A 24,409-nucleotide genomic window follows, 5' to 3' on the forward strand; every position below is an offset into this window, starting at 1 on the left:
AGGCAGGCAGGGTGTGGGCACAGTCTGGTGGGGAGGTGGAGCTGCCTGGCTTGCATGCTGCTCTGCCTTTCCATTAGGCTGTGTCCCACACCCAGGTCTCATTTTAATTATCCCCAACCATCTGGGGATGGTCTTCAAAATCCAGGACAGTCCTGGCCAAACCAGAATGTGTGGTGACCCTATGCATAAGGCCCCTGGAGGGCGAAGAGAATTTTATCCCCTGTCTCTGGTTCCAGGAACTGTAGTATTTTGAGTGTCCTGAGTGTAGGGGCTTTTGGGGAACTTTAGGGAAAAGAAATGCTGCAAGTAAACGAAACTAAGGGCTTTGCACTTTGGTATGGACTTGAGGTTCCTCATCCTGCGTGTTCTCGTATGGGCCTCCCTTCTGTAAACCCCCTTCAGACATTTGCTGGGAGTGCTTGGGCGTTCCTTCAGGGGGTGAAGACAGAATGCATCCTCAACATAGGCACTCTTAAAAGTCTTGAAGTACAGTGTAATACAGTTATATGAATATGGGTAATTTAGAATGGTTAAAAGCTGCAGCAGAGGTTTCTTTAAAGTACTGTTCAATTCTGGTATCAGCTGGGGATTTTAGGAACATGTACTATACATTTGGTGTGTAGTTATGAAATGTTGCTCTGTCCACCAGAAATCTCTGATAGGAGTAAGTGGGTTGATTGGTCATCTCGGGCTATAAGGGGACAATGGAACACATAAGGATTATTCAGTCTGGAATCCTGCCTCAGAAGTTTTAAAGTTAAAAGAACATTAATACTGACGGAGAAGTTCACTGAATTTTTTAAGCTCAGGGTGTTTTGACTTTTATCTGTAAAGATATATGCTGCTTTGTTGTGGATGAATAACATTCTCCTGTAATAAGTGATGGTTGCCAGCAAACAGGAAACTATATCTTTATAGAATTGAACCCACCTAGGACACCAGCAGCTATTAGGCTCTTGTTTCAAGCAGTGGGGACCATAGTGTTATTTCTTACATAGCCAACCAGAGGCAATAATGAACCCAAAGATAAGAAATTACATCCGATGATAGACTAACTGGACCTTTATATTTAATGTTGCTGTCACAATAGCATTGCTGATAGAAATTGCAAAGCCCAGGGTATTGCTCAGTTGTTAGTTTAAGCTTATTAATGGCAATGCTTTATTTGTTTATCATTTAATAAAATTAACAAATCCATTGCTTTCTTTCACATAAAGAATTTGCCTGAGTTGGACATGCAACCTGAATAAGTCAGTAGTTGCCATATCAGTGAGCCATCTACCCAGCAGTGAATCCTCTTAACACTTGTTTAAAATGGAACCAAGTAAAAATGAAAGACAAGAGGATCTAAGATCTTTTAACAGGGGCACCACCTCCCAGGGAAATGAGTAACGAACTGAACTGATCCAGTGAGCCCGTTGCTGAGCGGCATGAGAAATAGAGCCAAGCCATGTCGGAGTCAGTTCTGCCAAAGTAATTCTCTTTGTCAGTTTCATCTTGTCAGATGGAGTTGAAATGTCCAGTGACACTAGCAGTTAAAGATCTTGAATCAGTGTTAATCTCTGTAGTATGAGTACTTAACAGGCATGAGTTAAAAATTTTAAATTAAACTAGAGTTTAATTAAATTAAATAAAAATGAATCAACAGTTTATAAGCGATTTTTCCAGCTGTTTTTGGTAAAGATGCACCTGAGAACCTAGACAGTAATTTTGAAAAACCATTCACTACTACTTCCACAAAAGAAGCATTGAGTAGCTCATGTTTGGGAATTGGGCATATTAAATCTCTTCTGGCTTTAACCTTTTTTTTAAATTCTGGGGTTCAAAATGTTGCTAGAATAAAGAAATTAGTCGCACAAACATTAATCCCTCTGGGGGCCCTTAAGAAAGTGGTGTTGGCTCTAAAGACAGTTCTGTCATCCAGTCCTCTACATGGAAGAAGGATGCTATACCATAGGATCTAAAAGGTATAAAATATATTGGAGGTAGAAGTGGTGAACAAAAAATAGCGGAATTAGACCTATGGCAGTTACAGTAGCTGGAAACTCAGTTGCCTGGGGTTTGGTAAAATCAGCTTGGAGATGGAAAGTCCTTTTTCAATTAAATACTGGAATTACACTTTGGAATATGGTGAATTATCTATCAGTTTAATTTTTTAAAGTCAAGATTAAGTCTTTGGATGTACTATAGTGCAACCAGAAGTTATGGGCTAGCTACAGGTTTTACTGGCCAGTTAGACTCTTCGGACTGCATGTCTGTAATGGCTCCTTCTGCTTTAAATTGTATGACCGTAAGGGAGTTGCTAGGTGTTGATAAGCCACATAATTGATACTCATGAGTCCATGCATTCTGGGTCTGTTGGTAGTAATACAAACACACTTCTGAATTTGAATGCCTAGACAACACGGCGCTTGAATAATAGAAAATGCTGTGAGATGTTTGTTGCATGACTTTGTTTCATCACATTTGAAGGTATAGAGATTTTTGTTGTCTAGTGGTAACGGATTTTTCTGCCATCTGTCTTTTGATATGGTGGTATTTTTTTGTCCAAACTGCAGGTGCATCCAAAGGTAAGAAATCTAGAAAAGTCACTCTGGAGCAGCCAAAATCTGCAAGTCTGGAACAGGTTCCAGAGGAAACATTGGATCCTGTACCCCCAGTGTTTGTTGACCACAGCAGATTAAAGGTAATGAGACTTGAGAACTACCTTATTTACCTATCCTACTGCTTTTCATAATGCTACATCCAATGCAGAATGTTGACTGTAGAAATTATATTTGTTAGCATTATTTTTAAGGTGCCTTTTGTCAGCAATTTTTATTTAAATAAATTCAAGTTAATGGTATTGGTAAACTCTTATTGATATTGGTCATTTTTGAATAATTTAATAACATCCACTATTTCTACTGCTGTTTGTGCAGATATTAATATGCATCTTTAGGGGTGTGACAAGTGCTCTGGTTTTGTTAAATGCCAAGTGAATGAAGGGTATACTTTGCCTTCCATAACCTTTATACCACTGCTCAGTAAAAGTAACCTGTAGGATTCAAACACAAACTGATGAGAATTACTGCTTTCCTGGTCGTAGCTCTGGCCTAGCCCCAGAGTACAGAATTGTGTTTTAATTAGTGGGAAACTATGAGGGAACAAAGAATTTGTCCCTCCAGAGTACCTGAGAAAGCAGATAGTCTTGCAGTGAATACAGGATTTTGGAAAGGAGTGCCAGGGACCTTGATGGAAACATTACTGAGTATTAAAACTAAAAGAAATCCTTGAAATTAACTTTCCGTCATATAATCAACCTTTCTCCTCCAAAATTGGGGTGTGCGTCTTAAGTGGAAAAGCTGATTTCTCAATTGGGCTGAAAGCATGGGAACTCTGTATTGGCTGCTGTGGGTTCTGCTTCTCTCTTGGCGATAGAGAAGGGGCAGAGCGTACTTTTCAGCATTAGAGCTATAATTTTTACCCTTATACAGCTGCAACCAAAAAGCTGAGTAGCCAAAAGCTGATGCCAGCTTGGCTGCAGATGAGAGGGTTTCAAACTATCATTTTTGGCTGAGCAGTGGTACTGAAGTGTACTCTGCCCTTACAACTAGGTCTTGATCATTGTTGGCACTGGATTCATGACTTGGTCCTGATGCCTTGTTCTGGGCAAACCCAAAACCTCAGACCGACCCACGATGACTCTGTTCAATAATAGGCAAATTTTATTGATGCACAATGATAGCTGATAAGAGTAATGCAGGCAAGGCAAACAAAATAACCCCGCTCTCCCCCGATCCTACATATCTGCCAGTTCCAGGGTTTCACAGAGGTCCACCTGGTCAGTCCGTGAATGCCAGACGGTACACCTGGCCAGTCTATGAATGTCATCCTTTGTTTCTTTGCTTGAATGTCAGATGTCAGCAGTCTTGGTGGGCATCGGCCCTTGACCTCCCCCTCTGATGGGGTGGGTGAGACAGCTCGGTGGTGTGTTTGAAAGTCCCTCTTTTTGTATTCTTTCTCCCTGGATAACTTTCATTTCCAGGTACTGTTGATTGGTTTCCCTGTGGTCAACATACTGTCCACGTTCTCTTCTGTCCGCATAATTCTGTGTTTTCACAAACCCAGCACACCCATGCATCTTAATTTGGTCATTTACTGGTGTCTTAATTTAGGCATCCCCAGACTCCGAATTTGGTTAGTCCACCAAACTGGAAATCCCAAGGGCTCTGCAGCTGGTCAGCATGACCTGCTGCCGATGCTGCAGGGTCCTGTCTTTTTTTTTTATGGTACACTGTTAGCATGTTTTCAATTTCACAGAATGTATGTGCCTGCTTGTCTGTTAGCTTGGGATATCCTGTCTGCCTCAAAGGCTGAGAACATGAAATTTTGTCACAAACAGACTTCTAGAAACCGGTTAACCTTTGCTGTTCTACAAGACCATTGTTCTAACGCAATATTTACTATACCTAGAAGCCAGTTCCTAAAAGCAAATCTCTAAATATCATTCTCTATCCATCAGCCATAACTAGATATTTTTTTCATCTGTATTCTGCCCTCCAAAACCAAAGTGCATGTCTTTTTTGGGGGTGTGTGGTACTGAAGAACATACAATAAAGCAAAAGTTCTGAGATGCATTTCTAGTCGTAGGAGAAATTGTACATTTTTAGAAACTAGTTTGGTCCTACATTTCTTGTGTCAGTTTCTAGAAACATCTAGCTTTATCTAGTCATTTTTTTTTTTATTATTATTATTTTTATTTTTAGTGTAGTTCCTGTCAGCTGGTTATCAGTCTCTGCCTTGACAGCACCAGAGACTGTTGGAGACTCTGGTGGGAATTCAAGACTGTAGTGGACAATCAGCCCTGTTGGTCTCAGCCATGAGATGTCACGAGACTCCAACAGGCTCCCTGAGCCCTGTGCACCAGGATGTCAGAAAACCTTACATGTAGCCCAGCTGTAAACATGGGGTTTTTTGAGGTCCTGGCACACTAGGGCCCCAGGATCCAGGAGAGGTTACCTGAGGTCATCATGTTCACAAGATGAGGAAGTTAGATGAGCACCTTGCCGGGGTCATCTGACCCCGGTGCTCTTTCCTGCTAAGGCAGGGGGTCGGACTAGATGATCTACCTAGGTCCCTTCCGACTCTAGCTACTATGAAACTATGAGCCTGCAATGCGATGCTGCGGCTAGTAAAGCGACCAAAATGCTGGCGTGCATCCATAGATGCTTCTCGAGCAAATCCCGGGACGTCATTCTCCCCTTGTATTCGGCCTTGGTGAGGCCGCAGCTGGAGTACTGCATCCAGTTTTGGGCTCCACAATTCAAAAAGGATGTGGAGAAGCTTGAGAGAGTCCAGAGGAGAGCCACGTGCATGATCAGAGGTCAGGAAAACAGATCTTACGATGAAAGGCTGAGAGCCACGGGACTCTTTAGCCTGGAACAGCGCAGGCTCAGGGGTGATCTGATGGCCACCTATAAGTTTATCAGGGGTGACCACCAGGATCTGGGGGAACGTCTGTTCACCAGAGCGCCCCAAGGGATGACGAGGTCGAACGGTCACAAACTCCTGCAAGACCGTTTCAGGCTGGACATAAGGAAGAATTTCTTTACTGTCCGAGCCCCCAAGGTCTGGAACAGTCTGCCATCGGAGGTGGTTCAAGCACCTACATTGAACACCTTCAAGAGTAAATTGGATGCCTATCTTGCTGGGATCCTATGACCCCAGCTGCCTTCCTGCCCTCTGGGCAGGGGGCTGGACTCAATGATCTCCCAAGGTCCCTTCCAGCCCTAATGTCTATGAAATCTATGAGCCCAGGGTTACTGTGTGCTGGGCAAGTCAGGTTTTTAAAAGTCCTGGCATGCAAGGACTCCAGGAACAGGGAACCTCTCCCTGTCTCAGGGTCCCTGTGGCCAGGAAACATTAAGTATTTTATTCCACAGCTCCCTTGGAGCTGCAGGGCAAGACATTCAACCTGCCAGGTCATGGGGGGTCCTATGGCTCTCCGTGACCCAGCACCTCTGATCCAGTTGATAAGCTCCCCTGACTTGACACCCTGAAAACAGCGGGGTGCTGTCCCACGTGACTGCCAGCCTGCCAAGGCACGGGGGGAGCTGTCAACCAGGTGCCACCATGCAGCCAGCATCAGGCTGCATGGCAGGGACTCTGCCATATGTTTAGTTTAAGTCACGATGGAAACAACCACAAAATTTTTACGTGCTTTGTGGATTCATTTTGTGGATTGGCTTGTTGTACATTTTCTTATGCCATTTTCTGAGCATGTGGCCAGTTACTATTTAAGACTCAATTAACTGGTTAATCACGTCTTATATGTAACATCTGCCAGGGGTTTTAGTCGTGGACCAAGTTGTGCTAACTATTGTACAAGTTTGGAATGAAAAGATGCTCCTCGTCCCCTGAACTTTAGTTTACAATAGGACACAGATGGGAGAGTAGAAAGAAATGATAGCATGATAGCAGAGATCTCAGCACACCACTTGGGTAAAGCTTTTTGTATTTAGGTAGGCATCACTTTGAAGGAAAAACATGAAGTATCTTTGTAGATGTGTATAGGGAGTGTCTTCCTGGTAAGAACATGCATTCATAATTTTATCAGTGATATACAGTTTATATACTGAAATAAATGTGTGTGGAAGACCTATTTACAGTTGTTTGGTTTGATGACTGATTATGACAATGATATTATTTACATGCTAGATCACATTTTTGTTTGTAATGTAAAAATCCTTCCAGCACACTTCTGTTTTATTCTTGAACAGTGATAAACTGTAATAAAATCTCAAATGGATTTCAAGAATGATTACATGTTAATCTTGATTTCGTAATTTACATGTATATGTATTTTTTTTATTTCAACAGAAACTACTTGATCTGTTGGTTAAGAAAAGTGACAACCTTACTGTTGACCAACTTGAGAGGTTGTACTCACTTCTTAGTCAATGCATCTACCGGCATCGTAAGGATTATGACAAATCACAACTTGTAGAGGTAAAGCACTACGGCTCCTCTAACTTCTCACCTGATTTTCACTAAACACTTATTAAAATGTTTGTCAATGGCTAACTGTGGTAACTAGTACACATCTGAAGCCCTCTTTGAGAACTGTATTTACTAACAATAAAAAGAACCTTAGATCAGCAATGATATAAAAATCACCAGGGTCATTAGTTTCTGAGATGACCCTTTGCTCCAATCTCTTTTCTGCAGAAGAACAAACCTAACCGTGGGTATCTTTCTGTTCATCTAATTCTGGTCTCTAAAGGATATAAATGACAAAAGCCATAAGATTCATATTTTAAGGCTGGTAAAGACTGTAGTCCTTATGAGTGTAGGAGAGAGAGGACAAAGAGCTAACAGTGAGAAAACGTGCTAGTGAACTGAGAATGTGGCTGAGAGGCAGGAGCTTTCAAGTAGTTGCTTTGGCTCTTTCCAAAGTGATTATTCTGATCTATTCTGCACTGGTGAGGCCACATCTGGCATACTATGTCCAGTTTTGGTCCCCCCACTATAGAAAGTATGTGGAAAAATTGGAGAGAGTTCAGAGGAGGGCAGTGAAAATGGTTCAGGGGCTCAACGACATGACTTCTGAGAAGAGTCTGAGGAACCTGGGTTTATTTAGTCTGCAGAAGGGATGAGTGAGGGAGGGATTTGATAGTAGACTTTAACTACCTGAAGGGTGATTCAGGACAAAGCTGAACTGTTCTCAGTGGTGACAGATGACAGAACAAGGAGCAGTGGTCTCAAGTTGCAGCAAGGGAGCTTTACGTTGGATATCAGGAAAATCTTTCTCACTAGGAGGGTAGTGAAGCACTGGAACAGGCTACCCAGAGAGGTGGTAGAATCTCCACCCTTGGAGGTTTTAAAGACCTGGCTAGACAAAGCCTTGCCCAGGGTGATGTAGATGCGGATGGTCCTGCTTTGAGCAGGGGGTTGGACTAGATGAGTGGTCTCCGACCCTTGTATGGTGAAGATCATTTTTTGTAAGTAAAGGGTACCCAAGGATCTGCCCCCCTGCCTCCCAGACAAGCTGTCTGGGCTCTGACCTTTCTCACCCAGGCCAGCCCGGGTGGCAGAGGACATGGCTCGGCTCAGCTCAGCCACGTGTATCCTGCGACTTCCTATCGTGGAGCCTCTGACAAACTGAGATCCACTGTGAGAGGCTCCACGATTGACCACTGGACTAAATGATCTCCTGAGGTTGGTGACTGCTGAACTACATGATCTCCTAAGGTCCCTTTGAACCCTAATTTTCTATGACTGAAGAATATCCTTACAAGTGGAGCACAGTAAAAGACTAGCTTTAAAAATATTTTGTGATAAATTTGCCCCGACCTTCAACTTTCATGCATTTTTAATGCATGTCAAAGGTCCATTCTGAGGCTAGGTGGTACTAGGTTGGGCTAGGGCAGGGATGGGCAAAATACAGACCACCAACAGACTTGCTCCAGCCTGCCAGTGGCAGCCACCACCTCATTGGATCTGGTCTGTGTGGTGTCAGGTAGGCAGGTAGAGCTGTTGCCATCATGCTGGGCAGGGCTGCTTCCACCCAGGAGCTTCAGCTTTTGATGCAGTGGCATCAGCTGTGGCCCTGGGCTAGGGCTTCCACTGCAGCTGGTGGGCATCGGCTGTGGATGCTGCCAGCAGGCTTAGGAGCCCCAACACAAAATCTGCTAGTGATGCCCACAGCTTACAGCATTGCCCTCCCAGTGAAGCCAAAGCTCCTGCCTGGAGCCCTGACCTGGAATATGCTGGTGGCATCAGTTCTGGACACAGGAAGGCGCTTCTGCCACTTCAGGTCGGTTTCAGCTTCAGCTTCGGACATTGCTGGAAGGTTGCACGTTGGGCTCTGGATCCTGCTGACTGCTTCCACAACTGATGCCACCGCTCGCTTGCTGCAGCAGAAGTCCCTGACTGGGTCCACGGCTGATGCTGCTTGTGAACTACAGCTCCAGCCCGGTTCTGTGGGGAGGAATGGAGGAAAGGGGAGATGGAGGTAGAAAGAGATGGATGTGGCCCTGAACAGGTTACCAAAACTCATTAAGTGGCCATCCAGCTGAAATAATTGCCCACCCCTGGACTAGGGTGACTATGGAATACTAGTTTGTGTGGCCAGTTATACCTCAGGGAGAGATCTTGCCTAATATCTGGCCTCTCTTGACTCTCCAGCCTAAATGACTTTAAGCAGATGTTGTGCATTGGTGTGAGCGCAGAGAGTCCAGATGCTTCTTGATCCGTAGTGAGACGCTTTGACCGCATCCCTTTCTGATACTGATGGGATACATCAATTGCAGATATGACCTAGATTGTCACATAACTCATTTGAGAGTTTTTACTTAAGCACCTGTTTATTTCATCTTGCCAGCCAATTCCTAATACAATTTTTATTCAGGCTCCTCCCTCCCCCAGGTGCCTCCCCCCCGAAAAAAAAAAAAAAAGCACTGTAGATAGGATTGTGTAACAGTAACTATATTCATTTCTCCTTATCTGTGTATAATTAACATCTTGTGTCTCTCTTGCAGGAGATGGAAAGAACAGTTCATGTGTTTGAAACATTCCTGTGAACTCAAGATGGGTGGGTTTATCCTCTCTCAAACTGCTCCAGGGAGAGCAGTCCTCTGAGCCATTCAATTTCCATTTGCACCAAGTACGTGCAGAGCCTTAGTCTTAAGTGCTCTCTCTCTCCCTTTCTCTCTTTCTGTTGAATTTGGTGCTATTGTCTCAGGTACCTGAAACCAACCAGCCTACAAGAACCAAACGGAACTTCATAGAGTTGTATCGGTATAAATAAAGAATACAACGCCACAGCTTGGAGATTTTTGGTGCTACAGAAACTGTTCTCATTTCTGCTCTTGTTCTCTCTACATGCATTGTCTTTTGGGAAACTTCAAACAGTGGAGGAGACAAATAAAAACAAGAAAACTGGATAGAGCAGATATAACAATGATGAACTTTTTTAAACAGGCAACATTTTTTTCCAGTTTTTTTTTTCTCGTCAGATTCTTCTCTTGTTCTCTGGGGTAATGGACAGAAACCTGTTTTAACAATGGGAACGATGCATTGTGGTAGATAGCTTGAGTAACTGGATGTACATTAATTTGAAGATGAGGCTCTCTAGAACTGCCTTTAATGTGCCTTTTTAGTCAATTGAGAAAGATAAGGCTACTCAGATGGTTGGGATTATAGTGGATGACAGTTAGAAAGCTGTCTTCAGAGAGAAGCTCCAGATGGGTGAAATGTGTTCCCTTGTCATTGAATGGCAACTAGTATTATGGTTCTAACATGCCTGTCTTACTCTACAGAACTAAACTAAGACACACTAAAAAAGCCACATATTTTACCAAAATGGTGAAATTTGTTTATTCCATCAGTGTATTTGTTTTTGAAGCAAATTACACAGTGGAAATTTCCTGTGTTGATAAAATGAAGAGGAGAAAATACTGTTTGAAGGGGGCTGTTCTCTTACTTTTTTTTTCCCTGCCGCTCTATTTATTTGTTGTCCATTTTCTTAGAAATAAAAGAGGTTTAATTCTGGCAGGTCTCTTTCTCAATTCTGTGTTAATTAAAGCTTGGACTTGCTGAATGGATGTAAAAGGGAGAGGTGGTTACTCAGAAAATCTGGAGTCCTTGTTCACTTTAAGGACAACCTAACTAGGCTTCCGCTCCCACAACTCAGTCCATGTATAGCAGTATTAACGTTGGGGGAAAAAGGTGAAAGGTGAACCTCTGAATTGGTCTGTGCCGACTGCAGTTCTCTGGATCTGAATTGTGTAGTTCAGAACCTTTCCTTTCTGGAAATCGGGGCGAGACCGTCTAGGCAGTTTCAAGAGGCAAAACATGTTGCAGTGAAAAGTCTTTATCACAAGCTCAATGTTAAAATATTCCCCGGGCTGATTTCTATCAGGCAAGTTAGTGGAAAATGTTGTAGAAAGGCTGTGGTGTTGCTACGTTTTACCATTCATTATAACTGTTACATGTAGCTGCAGGAATGTCTTTCCAAAATATGCAACACAATGTGATTTGTTTTTAATTAGAGAAAACAGTCTTGGACTACTGCAGAGATACTGAGCTACCTCAGCTTTTTGTATTTTAGTTACCAACAGTGTTTACGGAGGACTGTAATCACTCTGCTACCGTTTACATGCTGAAGCTAAGGTACTTGTCTCCATGTCTATGGCTATTAGTAGTATGCCACTGCAGAAAAACAAACTTGGGCTACTGCAGTAATCCAAAGTGCTTCTTTATATTTTATGTTTAAGCATCATAATTCTAACTTGACCTTCTTCTCCCCCTAAATGCCACTTGGTTTCTTAATATGTTAATAGGGGAAAAAACAAGTCTTAGTATGCATCTAGTTACACTACTCTAAATGCAACCCGTGTAGAGACACTGTATTTTTTAGGTGGGAAAGTGCGATTAAAAATAATAGAAAACACATTTTAAACAAGAGGTTCTTTGATCTCAGATTTTGATTATGGGGATTTTTTTTCATGTTTTCTTTAGTATTTATTACCATCATACCTGTTTAAAATATTTTGCTCTCTGGTGCATTAAAAGCATTTTGTATTTTGATGAAAATTGTTACAAACGTAAAGATTTGATTAAATAAAATGTAGCAGATTTTTTGTAGCAAGCTTCTGATAAAAGGGTTTTTTGCAAGTCTCAGGTTCTTGCTGCAGCATTTTTTAAAAATATTTATTCCAGTTTCACTTGCATAAAAAATTTTTTGTTCAAGTAGCAGCAGCACTTGTGAAAGATAAAACTGCATACATTTTTAACAGGTTGCAAAGTTTGTTTGAATTAAACCATTGAGATTTTAGTCATCAGTGAGTGTGACAAGCAAATTTAAGCTCATGCCTAGCATTAAAATGGTTCTAAAAGGTCAGGTTCTTTTTGGAAAAAACAACCTTTAGTCAGTAATATTGATTTGAAAACTGAAAGAGGCATCTTTACTAATCAAGGAGCTGCCACTTTAACAGTTGAGGTCTTTTGGAAAGAATTAGCCAATTTAAGTATATTTTAGTGGACAACTTGGGTAAAACTATATACTCACTTTTTTCTGGCCCAAATAACAACACTTCATCAGGTGTTTTTTTTTTTCCTTTACAGATGTCTGATGGTTATAGAGTTAAAGCAGCTGTTAATCTATCCATGTGGTCTAAACTTGTTTACTCTTGTATGATTCTTTAATTTTTTTTTTGCCATCTAGTATTGGCAAGAATTTGTACAAATTGACCTCTGTTCCTTGTTTCCTGTTGTGAAAATTGCAAATAAACTCCTGTGCAAGGCCTTGTTGTCGGGTCAATAAAGTATGGCTCAGCCAGACTGAAGTAAGCTTCTCTGTGGGGCAGAGGTATGGAGATAGTAGAACTGTTCTTGGGTGAAGTAGATGGCTGTGGAGTTAATTGTATTTGCAAGCTTGAATTTCACCTGTGATTATTTTTTTTGTTGGTGTCCTATGTATTGTTACTTGATTTTTTTTTTCATATGCCAACAATGTATTTATAGGATTACTGTTTTTTGTAATATCTTGTCTTCCCATTTTTTGATTAAGTTGGTGGGTCAGTGCTGGCTTCTCCTTCAGTAGCTTGAATGGCAGGTCCTGCAGCTGATAGTCATTATTTTATTTTATTTTTTTGTAATCACAACATAAGCTTGAATTTGGGCTTGTACTTGCATCTTTTATATCTTGTACATTGGGTTATTTAGACATCGGGGAATCCTGTTGTTTGGTTTTATTCATGTGCGTCTACTCTGTGGATTGAGTAGGCTTCTTTCATCAACTATGGTATATTTTGGATTCTATAGTTTTATTCAGAATTGTGTTTAAATTGATATTTTGCATTTTGACTTTCTTTTGCATTAGTTTGAAGTAAGTTATTTAATTTTTTTGAACTTCTGGAAATTTTTGAACATTTTACTGTAATTTGTAATATAACTGCTGTGAAATACTTGAATAAAGATGACAAGAAAAACATGGTTTACTCTACTAGTAAGATGTTGTTGCATTTACATGAAATGATAATCCCTTAGCTAATTCCAGCCTTTTTAGAAATGGACCTCACTGATGTTGCAGTAGACACATTATAACTCTTGGATCTCACGGCTTGGTGGTTTAGTTGGTATCTTTGCTTTTAATTTCAGGTAAAGATGTGAAAGTTGCCTTGCATTAATAATGAAATAACCTGATGAAAAACGTCTTTATGCTTTAAGAAAGTGTTCTGCGTTAAACTGGAGGAAAATGACCAGTGGTGCTTGCAGTTTATCAGCATCAAAGTAAGGCTGTAGTCTTCCTGTTGTGTGGAATAAGTATGTCTTTATTTTCATGGCATTGGATTGCTTTAGTCCAGGGTTGTCAAACTTGTTTGTTAGATGAATGAAGGAGTTAGATGGTTGCATGTCATGTTCTTGGGACAGATACAAATACTGTCCTGGATTCCAGCGCTGTGATTCTCATGATTGGCTGATTGTTCAGATTTAAGCACAGGCAGCCCTGGGTCTGGGGCATGTTATACATTCAATTTAAGGTGCAATGCAGACTAAACACAGTTGTTCCACATTTAAACATATTTAATATGGAACATTGTTTTGGCTGGTTTGCTATTTTACTGCATTATAAATTGCCTGATTGTGTAGCTTGTTACAATTTATCATGCAATAAATGTAACATTGGTCCAGGACCCTTTGTTGGGTCTGCTCAAGTTAAGCTGTAAAATGGTTGTGAGTTAAATTCGTTGTGTGTTCATACCTGTCACTTTCACAGTTTGAGCTGCACTTTTCTGTTTCTGGTCTCTCTCTGGAGTAAAGTTCCTTGCTCATGTTTTTGAAGTCTGACTCCCTGAATGTGCATGCTGTTCCTTTACCATTGCTGCCTTCAAGCCTTTTTTAAATGCATATAACCCCTTGTGAAGGAACATTAACTAAAACTAAAAGAGGAACATTTTAAACGAAATTACTTGCCACTGATGTCATGAAGAAGACCAGATGCATGAAAGCTGCTGTTCTTTCTCTTTTCCTCCACTGTTTGTATTGCACACTCTTCAGGGCAGGAAGCATACATTTTAAATTGGAGCTAGTGATTCTGGTATCCAGTAAACTGAGTAAAGATCACTGCTTGAAAACCATATACCAAGCAGGAGCAATAGAATATGACGGTACGTGAACCTAGCCTCTCTCAGAATTCAGTGTCAGAACTTCCATCTATTTTACAGGCCAGGCACTTACTCCTGTGAACCTACCAGTGTGCACTGAATATCCTAAAACAAGTCCCATGTATACAGGATCAGATTAAAGTAATTTGGATCCCTAGTGGTTGTTACTATGAGGGGCCTGGCATCACTCTCCTTAGGCTTACTGGGGCTGCCATAGGACAACGATGCTCTATGATCAAGCGGATATAGTACACTGGGGGGCAAGGCTTTTCACAGGGTTCTATATGAACTTTTCATGAACAAATTGGAGAAATGTGGGCTACTACCAGGATAGACAGCTGGCTCAGTAGCCTCAAGCAAAGGGTAGTTATAAATGGGTTCCTGTCAGAATGGCAGGAGGTTTCGAGTAGAGTCCCAGAGGGGTCTGTCCCACACCCAGTGCTGTTCATTGTGTGTTGTTAATTATTTGAATGATGGCATAGAAATCTTCTTGAGTGAATTTGCAGATGACAGTAAACTGGGAAAGATTGCAAACATGTTGGTGGACAGGAGTTCAATTTAGAAGGATCTCAACAGATTGGAAAGCTTGGCTGGAGTTAACAGGATGAAGTTGATAAATGCAATGTGCTTTACTTCAGGAAGAATCATAAATACAAATACAAAACGGGTAACACCTGGTTGGATGGCAGTGCTGCTGAGAAGGATCTGGGAGTCTTGGTAGATTCAAGAAGAATCTGGAGGGTGATGAAGCTGCACAAAAGGTGAATACAGTTTTGGGATGCATCAAGAGAAGCACTAAATGCAAGACCCAGGATAGGTGGTAGTGCCTCTCTATTCAACACGGGTTAGGCCTCATCTAGTGTATTGTGTGCAATTTTGGACTCCACATTGTAAAAAAGACATGGAGAAGTTGAGGGCCAAGAGGTGGGTGAGAAATATGATAAAGGGCTTGGAAAACAAGTTGTATGAGGAGAGGTTGAAGGAAATGGGCTTATTCAGACTCCATCACTTGAGATGCTCAGTAAGAGGTTGGACAGCTGGTGGTCAGGGATGATCTAGATGTAGCTATAACTAGGTTTTCTGTGGCTATTTCCCATGCTTCTGGGCTTTGTGGCTTGCCACGTGGGCCTGGGAGGGAATTTGCTCTCCCTTCAACTACATGCCAGAGTTTTTTATTTTTTAAGTGTTCCTCTGAGGTGTTGGGTGTTGGCTGCAGCCAGTGCTGGGGACTGACTGGCGTGTGCCAGTGCTTCTGCTGGGACTTAAACTTAGAGGGTCACGTCTAGAGAATCTTGCCCCTCTGCTCAGGGTCAGACCAAGCACCATATTTATGGTCAGGAAGGAATTTTACCCCATAGGTATGGGCTGTGGGGGTTTTTACCTTCTGTAGTGGGGGGCATGACTCTCCTCCTGGGATCTACAGTATATTTTAACAGCCTTTGTAGCTGCAGGATGTTGGCCACCATGGTCCCTCTGTTTTACCCGTGCAAGTTAGAGTGTTTTGTCTGTGTTATGTCGGGGTTGATTCTGTGGTTTTGCTTTGAGGTTAGACAGTTCATTTGCGTAGTGTGTTTAGATGGGGATGATCCTGTCTCCTTCCAGCCCTAGTTCTCTCTGACTCTTTGGCAGCCCTCCACAGAAAGGGGGCCTTAATATTTATCCATCGAGCAGGAGGGTGGAGGAACATGATTGGAAGGCTTCAGTAATGGCCCCCTTACCTCCAAGCCCCAGTTCGATGCTGCTAGCTACACACTTCCTTCCCTGGTCTCCAGGAGCAGCCTTTCCATGTTAAGTTGAATGGAGCAATTTGGGCCTTTTGGCTCTATTGTTTTAAGTTGTCTGCAGATTCAGGCTGGCCTGGGTTGTACCATGTGCACGCATGTGTGTAAACTGAGGTGTATGTGTGTGAGAGAGAGAGCTAGAACAAGATGGTAATAAACCAGTGATGCCAAATACCTGAGTTTTTTTTTTTTTTCCTTAAAAAATGTTTTTAAAAAAATCCTCAATGTAATATGTCATTATGGCTGTAAAATTAAAATGTAAAAAATAAATAAATCAGGAACTGAAAAATTTAAAGTTTGAATAGCTGTTAATCCAGCCATGTTCCATTTCTGTATGAATAATTTATTTTTCTTAAACTTAGGCTTACTATACAGGGGCTCACTTAAACAGGCACCTGCCAGGAAATGTATTTCAATTAAACCCAATGACGACGAATGAGAATGTCTGCGGCTAAATGCCACTTACACTGGGGCACATCTGATTAACGCTTCACCAGATGGTATGTTAATAATAGGGACTTTTTAGGGCTATTTTTCAAGTGCTGAAGTTGCTAAGAAAAATGAAAAAGCAGCTTTCTTGTCTAAGTAGGATGGTCGTTTAACCGCTGCAGCATCCCAGGAAAGAGAAAGCTATTGCACCACTTATTTAGGGCTTGTCTACATTGAAGATTTCTTTGAATTAAAGTAGGGTCTGAATTTAAAGCAGAGGACTATTCAGGAGTAACTGTTCTGATAAGTGCCCATGTGTAGTGTTTATTGAGGGATAGCTCCTGTGAAACACCTATCAGATCGCATACATACACAGTCCTGTATCAGAGGGTGTGGGAGCAGGCTCTTTTCTGATGAAACAAAGGCAGTGGTTTCTCTGACAGCACATGCTCAATTTTCACAGTCCCCTTATGAGCAAGAACAGTGGATTTGTCAGAGCACGCAGCTCCTTTTTTGTGCAGTAGGGCAGGGGAGTGCAAAAAGATAGTGGGACTGATCAGAAGAGTGTAGCAGGGAGTTCAGCATCTTTACATTTGAGGCATCAACACTGCAAGCGTCCCTAGCATGCTGATGCATCAGGAGAGTTATGGTTGCATTGCAGTGGGTTAGGCTGGTTAGGCTACTGTTGTAGCACCTTGGGCTCAAGAAACTATTGGGGTTTATGTGAGAAGTGCAGTGGAATATCACTGAGGCAGTGCAGGTGTCTGAGTGCAGGTCAAGTCAAACCAACTACTTGGCAGCCTGTCAGCTGATCATTATGGAGCTAATTTTGCTTATGTTGAATAAGGGAGAAAAAAGCTGTTTGCTATGGTATGACATATGGTAGCTGTTTTATCTCTGCATTAGACTGAAGTGCGTGTGTGTTTGAAATTAGGGGTGTGTAGGTGCTGTATAGCTCTCTAGCTTTGTGAATCTTGTGCAGGAGGAAATGGGAATAAGAATCTTAGAGGAGGTTTTTTGAAAAGACCTCATGTAAGAAAAACCTCTAGCAATATTAGTTAAGCTGAGCCAAAAAATTTAGAAAATTAATTTGTCTTGGGAAGAGTTAGTGTGTTAAATGTAGCGTAAATTCAATCACGACAGTGTGAAATGGGGTAACTTTCATCTTGCTTTAAGTTCAGATCTTAATGTAGCCTTAACGATGGAGTCAATCATGAACCTTCAAAATCAGCTTTCCAATAGCATCCCAGCTGTGTCTCTGTAGCAGGGGGCTTGCATCTTCCTGCTCAGTAGGTGGTGTTCTATCAGTAGGAAGAGGCAGAAACTACCTTGAAGAGAAACAAATATATAGTGATTTTTGGGACAGTCAAGGGCAAACTGTGGGATGCTGAACAGATAAAATTTTAAATGATATTAGATGTGCCCATTGCATTCTTTACCAGTAAAACATAAGAGGATTTGGAAGATGACAGGAAAGGCATAGCTCTCTTACATGTGTGAATATTGAGGAACATCTCTTTCATAGCAAATGGTTATTTTGTATAATGTGTTTTTAAGTATTGGAAATGCAAATATATCCAATAATTTCCATGCACAGCAGTGTATAGTAGAGTAAAAAGGAGCAGCCTGTATCAGGGCTGTAGGATTTGCTTGACAATCTACTTCTTGCTTTAGGGTTTTGCTCTAGAAACTCAGTTTTGCTTTTTATTTTAAAAAAAAATCTCTTCAAGGTTATGAAAACAGAAACTGAGGGGCTGCTGCAGTGTTGTCATTTTCAGCATCCAAGAATAGGTTTAAGAGAAGGGAACTCATTAACTCATTCAAATGTCATTAGGTTTTGGGGTTAAGCATCAACATTAGGTCCATTCAAAATATGAGGTTTGAAGGGACCCTTAATTTTTCTGTTCTTTTCTGACTGCCTTTGTCACTTCACCTTGTTACTTCCATATTGAGCCCAGTAATTTGTGCTTTGAAAGAATTTCCAGATAGTTGAAGAGGCAAAAATGGAAATGGAGAATCTTGTTCTTCTTTTCATAGTTTGTCCTAGTATTAGTCAAACTTTCTCTTAGAAATGGGCCCTTTTTTATGTGAACATCTTTGACTTCAGCCTCCATCTCCTGCTTCTCCTTATGCTTTTCTTGGCTAGCTTCAAGAGCCATTTAGTACTCAGCGGCGGCATGTACACGAGCCCAGTACTATTGCGCAGTAGCATCACATGGCGAACACTGTGACACGATGCTAATACACAGTAGTATTAGACTACTGAGCAGTAGCATCACAAAAGTGTTGGCACTACAATGCAGTAACTCAGATTACTGCAGTCATTTAGTACTTGTTTATATAAGTATTAAATTACTACACAGTAACAACTGTGTGTTGTTATCTCGTGTAAATGCAGCCTGTATTTCCTATCTGTGAAGATACTTAGGCAGGTGATCTGGTCACTTCTCTATCTTCTTTTCACTAAATGTAGAGAGCTCTGAGTTTCTTAACCATAAAGAATTTTCTCAACTCATCAAATCAATGTTTCAACACCCTTTTTAACATGTGCACACCAGACTGTAGAAAAACCACATCTGGACACCTCTGCTTGTGCATCTGAAGATTGCTTTAGTTCTTTTTGTCATTATTTTGCACTGGGATCTGATGTTTAGTTGCTTGTGTAAATCCTTTTCAGAGTCGCTGCTTTTCAGGGTACAAGCTCCTATTCTGTAGACATGGCCTAAATTCCTTGCTCCCAGATTTACGAATACATTTGCCTGTATTAAAATACTGTATTTACTTGAATGTAAGATGACTTTGAATACAAGACAATGCCCCCCATTAGGTTCTATATATGGAATTTTTAATAAATTTGTTACAATTTTCTAGGTATAGAATCTAATTTATTGGAGGTTTGTCATGCATTTGTACACCGCTACAGCAGGGAAAATGGGCCACTTGAAAAGGAAAAACCTACTTACTCTCTGCCTGCCCCTCCCTTCTCTACCCCATTACTGTCAGAACCTGTTTTCCCTGAGTACATGGAAGTGAAGGCCAAATTTGAAAATGCTGACCTTGAAATGAACATGCCTGTAGTAATTTGCATATGGGTAAATTACCATGGGTACCCATACACTTAGTTCATCCAAAATTGATGCCTTTTACCTTTTTTGAAACTGCTGCAAGTTTTAGCAGACAGTCTATAACTTCTAAGCAGCACTTTTGAATGTACTTTATATATAGAACAAACTTTTTCTTTTTATTAAATTTGTGTCTTGGGCCAAAGTAGCCAAATCAATTCTGAATTCTGTCAACTGAGCAGAGCGCAATCGTTCAAGTCCCAGTGGTGCTTCAGCCTGGGGATTCAGATACTCACAAATCCATGGCATGCATCCTACATGCAATCCCCAAGCCTGGAGGCCTTGGGGTTCAGATGCTCCATAGATTTGTTTGTCTTGTGCCAAAAGGCCATAGGAACAGGCTAGAGAGAGTGCCCAAGAGCAATCCCCCATCCTGGTAAGTTGTGTAGCTGAGATCCTCCCATTGGGAGGCTATAGTAGACTTTTGCAGTAGTGCCCTTCTGCAGTGCAGTGGACAGGTCTCCACCCTTGACTACACCAAGTCATTCAAAGCCAGGAAGAAGGGGATCTCCCCTCTCAGGTACATAACACCGCCTGCGCCAAAACCATCACTATGGTATTTCTCCCGTACAAAATAGGTATTGGTTGAAAGCCAAAAGGTTCATGATTTACTACATGCTTCATTGGGCTGGGTCCCAGCAGAGTCAGCAGTGTTTCAAGTCATGGTGACTCCACAGCTCAGCACTGCTTGGGGGGGGGTGTGTGTGTGTGTGTGTGTGTGTGTGTGTGTGAACTGGATACCCCTCCACAAAGGATCCACGTGCCCCCCAGTCATGACTGGAACAGGGTGTTCTTCTCATGAGTCTTGGGATCCTCCAAAAATTTATACGCAGATGAGGTTCAGGGCAACCTCGTATAGCCCTGCTTCATGAAGGGGAGAGGGGAGGTGTATTAATCGTGTGGCAGGCTTAAAGGGCTGATGGATTCTGGGTAAATTGTTTGGGTCCCCCGTTTGGTGATATTTGCCAGGCATTTAAGTCTGGTGAAGAAACAGAAATCATTGGAAATAAGAAATAAAGGCACAGCTCAGCTGTGGGAGTGAAGAGGACGACTTGGAAAAAGTCAGTGCTGAGGAGACTGAACACAATGAGCACTAGCATAGCTCTTCTGAACAAGATTTATGCTAGCCTATTGTGGTACCATTTTGGGCACCAATGGGAAGGTGTCAGGATAGTGGCTCTCCCAGTTCTAGCCTGGTATTCCAGTACCTCCAGGGCCAGTGCCAGTTTCCTCTGGAGGGAACATCCACCCTTTTTTTTTTGTTTGTTTTTTTGTTTTTTTTTAAGGACTGAAATGGGAAGTGTGGGGAAAGGGGAGAGAAGGTTCCCATCGGTATGTTTGCTCAAAATGGGCTGTGTTGTTTTATAGCCATGCTCAGTGTTGGCTACATTTAATCAACTTCACAATTGGTTCCATTACTGCCTTGTCCTCCTCATTATTTACTACTCTGCTAATCTTTTTCATCCACAAGTTTTATGAGCAGTGATATGTACATGTTTCCAAATCACAACTTGATGTTGAATAGCAAAGAGATTCGTACCGATCGCTTCTGAACCCTACTAGAAATGATGCCATTAATGATTCCCTATTGATGATTCCTGTTTGAGATTTGTCTGTTAACCCATTCTTTATCCATTTTAATGTGTGCTGTATTGCTCATGTACACTGCTATCCTTTGTCAGGATTTATGGCATCAAGTCAGATGTTTATACAGAAGTCTGGTACAGTTAAATGGTTGTCTTCATAGATTTCATAGACATTTGGGTGTGGATGCTTTATGCCAGAATTTGGTGGTGTTGGCAAACTTGGCCAGCCTGCTTTTGACACCAGTGTCCACATCACTGATGAAGATGTTAAAGAGTATAGGCCCTAGGACAGATCCTTGAGGGACCCCACTTGTGACCACGCACCAAGACAATTGGCTTCCGTCAACCACCACCCTCTGGGTCCTACCGTGGAGCCAATTCCCCAGCCAGCGGATCGTGGTGAGGTTGAGGCTGCAGTTGGCCAGTTTTGCCAAGAAGTGATCATGGGATACCAGGTCGAAGGGGTTTTTTTAAGTCAAGATATATGACATCAATCTCTTCCCCCTTGTCCAGGTGATAGTTCACCTGGTTGTAAAAAGGAAATGAGATTGGTCAAGCAAGACCTACCCGAAACAAAACCATACTGGGTATCCCTCAGTATATTGCCGTCAGCTAGTCTGTTAAGGATGGCCTCTTTTTGATTAATCTTTTCCAAGATCTTCCCCGGGATAGAGGTCAGGCTGATGGGCCTGTAGTTTGCCAGATCTACGTTCCTCCCTTTCTTGAAGATCAGCATGACATTGGCCTTCTTACAATCTTTGGGCACTTCACCAGAGCGCCAGGAGTTCTCAAAGATCCGTGCCAGGGGCTGAGCTATGATGTTTGCCAGCTCCTTGAGTACCCTTGGGTGTAAACATCAGGGCCGGCTGACTTGAAGGTATCCAGCCTGTGAAGGTGTTCCTTCACGAGGCCAGCTTTGATGGAGGGTCAAGAATCTCCCTCACCCAGGACTCCCTGACCCACAGTGGGCAGGGGTGTCTCATGGGACTGATGAAAAACTGTCACAAAGTACCCATGAAGCAAGTTTGTTTTTTCGTGGGCATCGGTTGTCGGTTCTCCCATCTAGTTTAGCAGGGGCCCAGCGTTGCCCATGCTTTTCCTCTGGCTCTTATCTGAAAAAGGACTTTTTATTGTCCTTGATATTTGTAGCTAGCTGGAGTTCCATTGCAGCCTTGGCTTTCCTGATTTGCTCTCTGCAGGTCCGGACCAGAGCAGAGTATTCCTCCTTGGTGGTGGTTCCAGTCCTCCATCCTTTGTAGGTCTTCCTTTTAAGATGTAGGAGGTCTGCTAGTTCCCTGGAGAGCCAAGGGGGCTGCTGTGCTCTTTTGCTGCCTTTCCTCCAAGACAGGATGGACTTTGCTTGAGCATCCCATCCTGAACTCCCCGCCCCTTTGGGTTGTGGCCCTTTAGTGCCTCACTGAGAAGCCTCCTTAGCTTGTCCAAGTCAGCTTTCCTGAAGTCAAGGACTTCTGTATTACTGACTGACTTGCCAGCTTTAGGGCAGATGGTGAAAGTGACCAGCTCGTGGTCACTGTTACCCAGCTTCCCTTCGATCCTTAGGTCACTGATTAGGTTGTCCCCGGTTGCCAGTATGAGGTCGAGCAGCACTTTACCTCTCGTCGGCCCATATACTTTTTGTATCAGATAAAGGTCATCCATGCATGCATATTTATCAACTAAATTTGTAATCTCAGGAATTAAACTAGATTTATTTGAACAGATCAGTCACCTGTAGAACGATATTGGGTAGTGTGTTAATTGTATTTGTATCTTTTAATTCTTTTTCAGTTGAATCCCACATCAACTTTTCCATTATTTCACTTGGGATGGATTTCAGGTTAACTGGCCTAATAAAGGTTATCCTATTTGCCCTCTTGAATATTGATACGTTAGCAATACTCTTCAAGACTTGTCCTGTTATCCTGAGGTTTATTAAAAGTTAATGTGAGTAGGACAGATTGCCACCAGCTCTTGAGATTTTTTTCAACGGAAGTTATCAAGATGTGCTAACTTTAGAAGGTTTATGTCTGTTAGGTTTGTACTGAAGGACTAGAACCTATGCCATTGTCTTTGTGGAAGGTGTTGTTTTGCTTCTTTCCAACACAGAGTTGGAGAATATCTTCTGTTCCCAAACTGGTAGCCCCTAACACTGCCAGCACTTCCTGCTTCCCCTGAAAACTACACGTTGATATGTTAGAAGTTCAGCATGCTGAAAAGATGGGGACAATGCGAGATGGAGCTGTATAAGTAAGGGGGTTCTGCACCTGATTGAATGTGAACATGAATAAATTATTTAAAACAATATTTTTAAATAGATGTTAAGCGGCTGCTGAATTTTCAGCCCACATCAGGATCTAGGACTGCTTTGCCAAAGTCTGATTCTTCTTTCCCACTGGTAGTATCCACACGTTGGGTGGGAGATGTGAGATTAAGAGGTAAAACTCCAAAGATTATTTTAGCATCTCACGGTTGGTTTCAACCAGTGTTATAGTTTCACAGTTTCATAGTTTCTAGGGTTGGAAGGGACCTGAGTAGATCATCTAGTCCGACCCCCCCCGCCATGGCAGGAAACAATACTGGGGTCATACAACCTCCTCATCCCCCCCATCCAACCTCCTCTTAAAAACCCCCAGGTTAGGAGCCAGGACCACCTCTCTTGGAAGTTGGTTCCAGATCCTAGCCGCCCTGACCGTGAAGTAGTGCCTCCTGATGTCTAGCCTAAACTTACCCTCTGCCAGCTTGTGACCGTTATTCCTGGTCACTCCTGGCAGTGCTCGGGGGGAACAGTGACTCCCCCAATGCCCACTGATCCCCCCTGACTAGCTTATAACAGGCCACTAGATCCCCCCTCAGCCTTCTCTTTTGCAGGCTGAACAGGTTCAGGTCCTGTCGTGTCTCCTCATAGGGCCTGCCCTGCTGTCCCCTGATCATGCGAGTGGCCCTCCTCTGGACCCTCTCGATGCTGTCCACATCCCTCCTGAAGTGCGGCGCCCAGAACCGGACGCAGTACTCCAGTTGCGACCTGACCAGTGCCGCATACAGGGGGAGGATCACCTCCCTGGACCTGCTCGAGGTGCATCTGTGGATGCAGGACAAGGTGCGGTTGGCCTTCCTGACCGCGTCCCCACACTGCCGGCCCATGTTCATCTTGGAGTCAGTTATGACTCCAAGATCCTTTTCTGCCTCTGTACTGACAAGAGGGGAGTTCCCCAGCCTGTAGGTATGGTGCCAGTTTTTCCTCCCCAGGTGCATCACCTTGCACTTGTCTGTGTTGAATCCCATCCTATTCACATCCGCCCACCCTTGTAGCCTGTCAGCAAATTTGAACAGGGTGCTTTTTA

The 24,409-nt window shown here is 42.5% G+C and overlaps 1 protein-coding gene across 2 annotated transcripts in view; it reads left to right on the forward strand.

The window, feature by feature from the left end:
- Nucleotides 1-13,555, forward strand: part of ATAD2B (ATPase family AAA domain containing 2B) — a 140,693-nt gene extending 127,138 nt beyond the window's left edge. Inside the window, exons 26-28 of one of the 2 annotated variants that reach the window (XM_090031510.1) lie at nt 2,559-2,686; nt 6,862-6,990; nt 9,522-13,555. In XM_090031510.1, coding sequence (XP_089887636.1) covers nt 2,559-2,686; nt 6,862-6,990; nt 9,522-9,563 — 299 coding nt within the window. In that variant the 3' untranslated portion in view covers nt 9,564-13,555. The remainder of the gene's footprint in view (nt 1-2,558; nt 2,687-6,861; nt 6,991-9,521) is intronic. The other variant, XM_090031517.1, reaches the window with a different exon arrangement.
- The last annotated feature ends 10,854 nt before the right edge of the window (nt 13,556-24,409 follow it).

The sequence above is a fragment of the Crocodylus siamensis genome, chromosome 1 (genome assembly GCF_052110815.1).
Source record: "Crocodylus siamensis isolate JL-2025a chromosome 1, ASM5211081v1, whole genome shotgun sequence".
NCBI lineage: Eukaryota > Metazoa > Chordata > Crocodylia > Crocodylidae > Crocodylus > Crocodylus siamensis.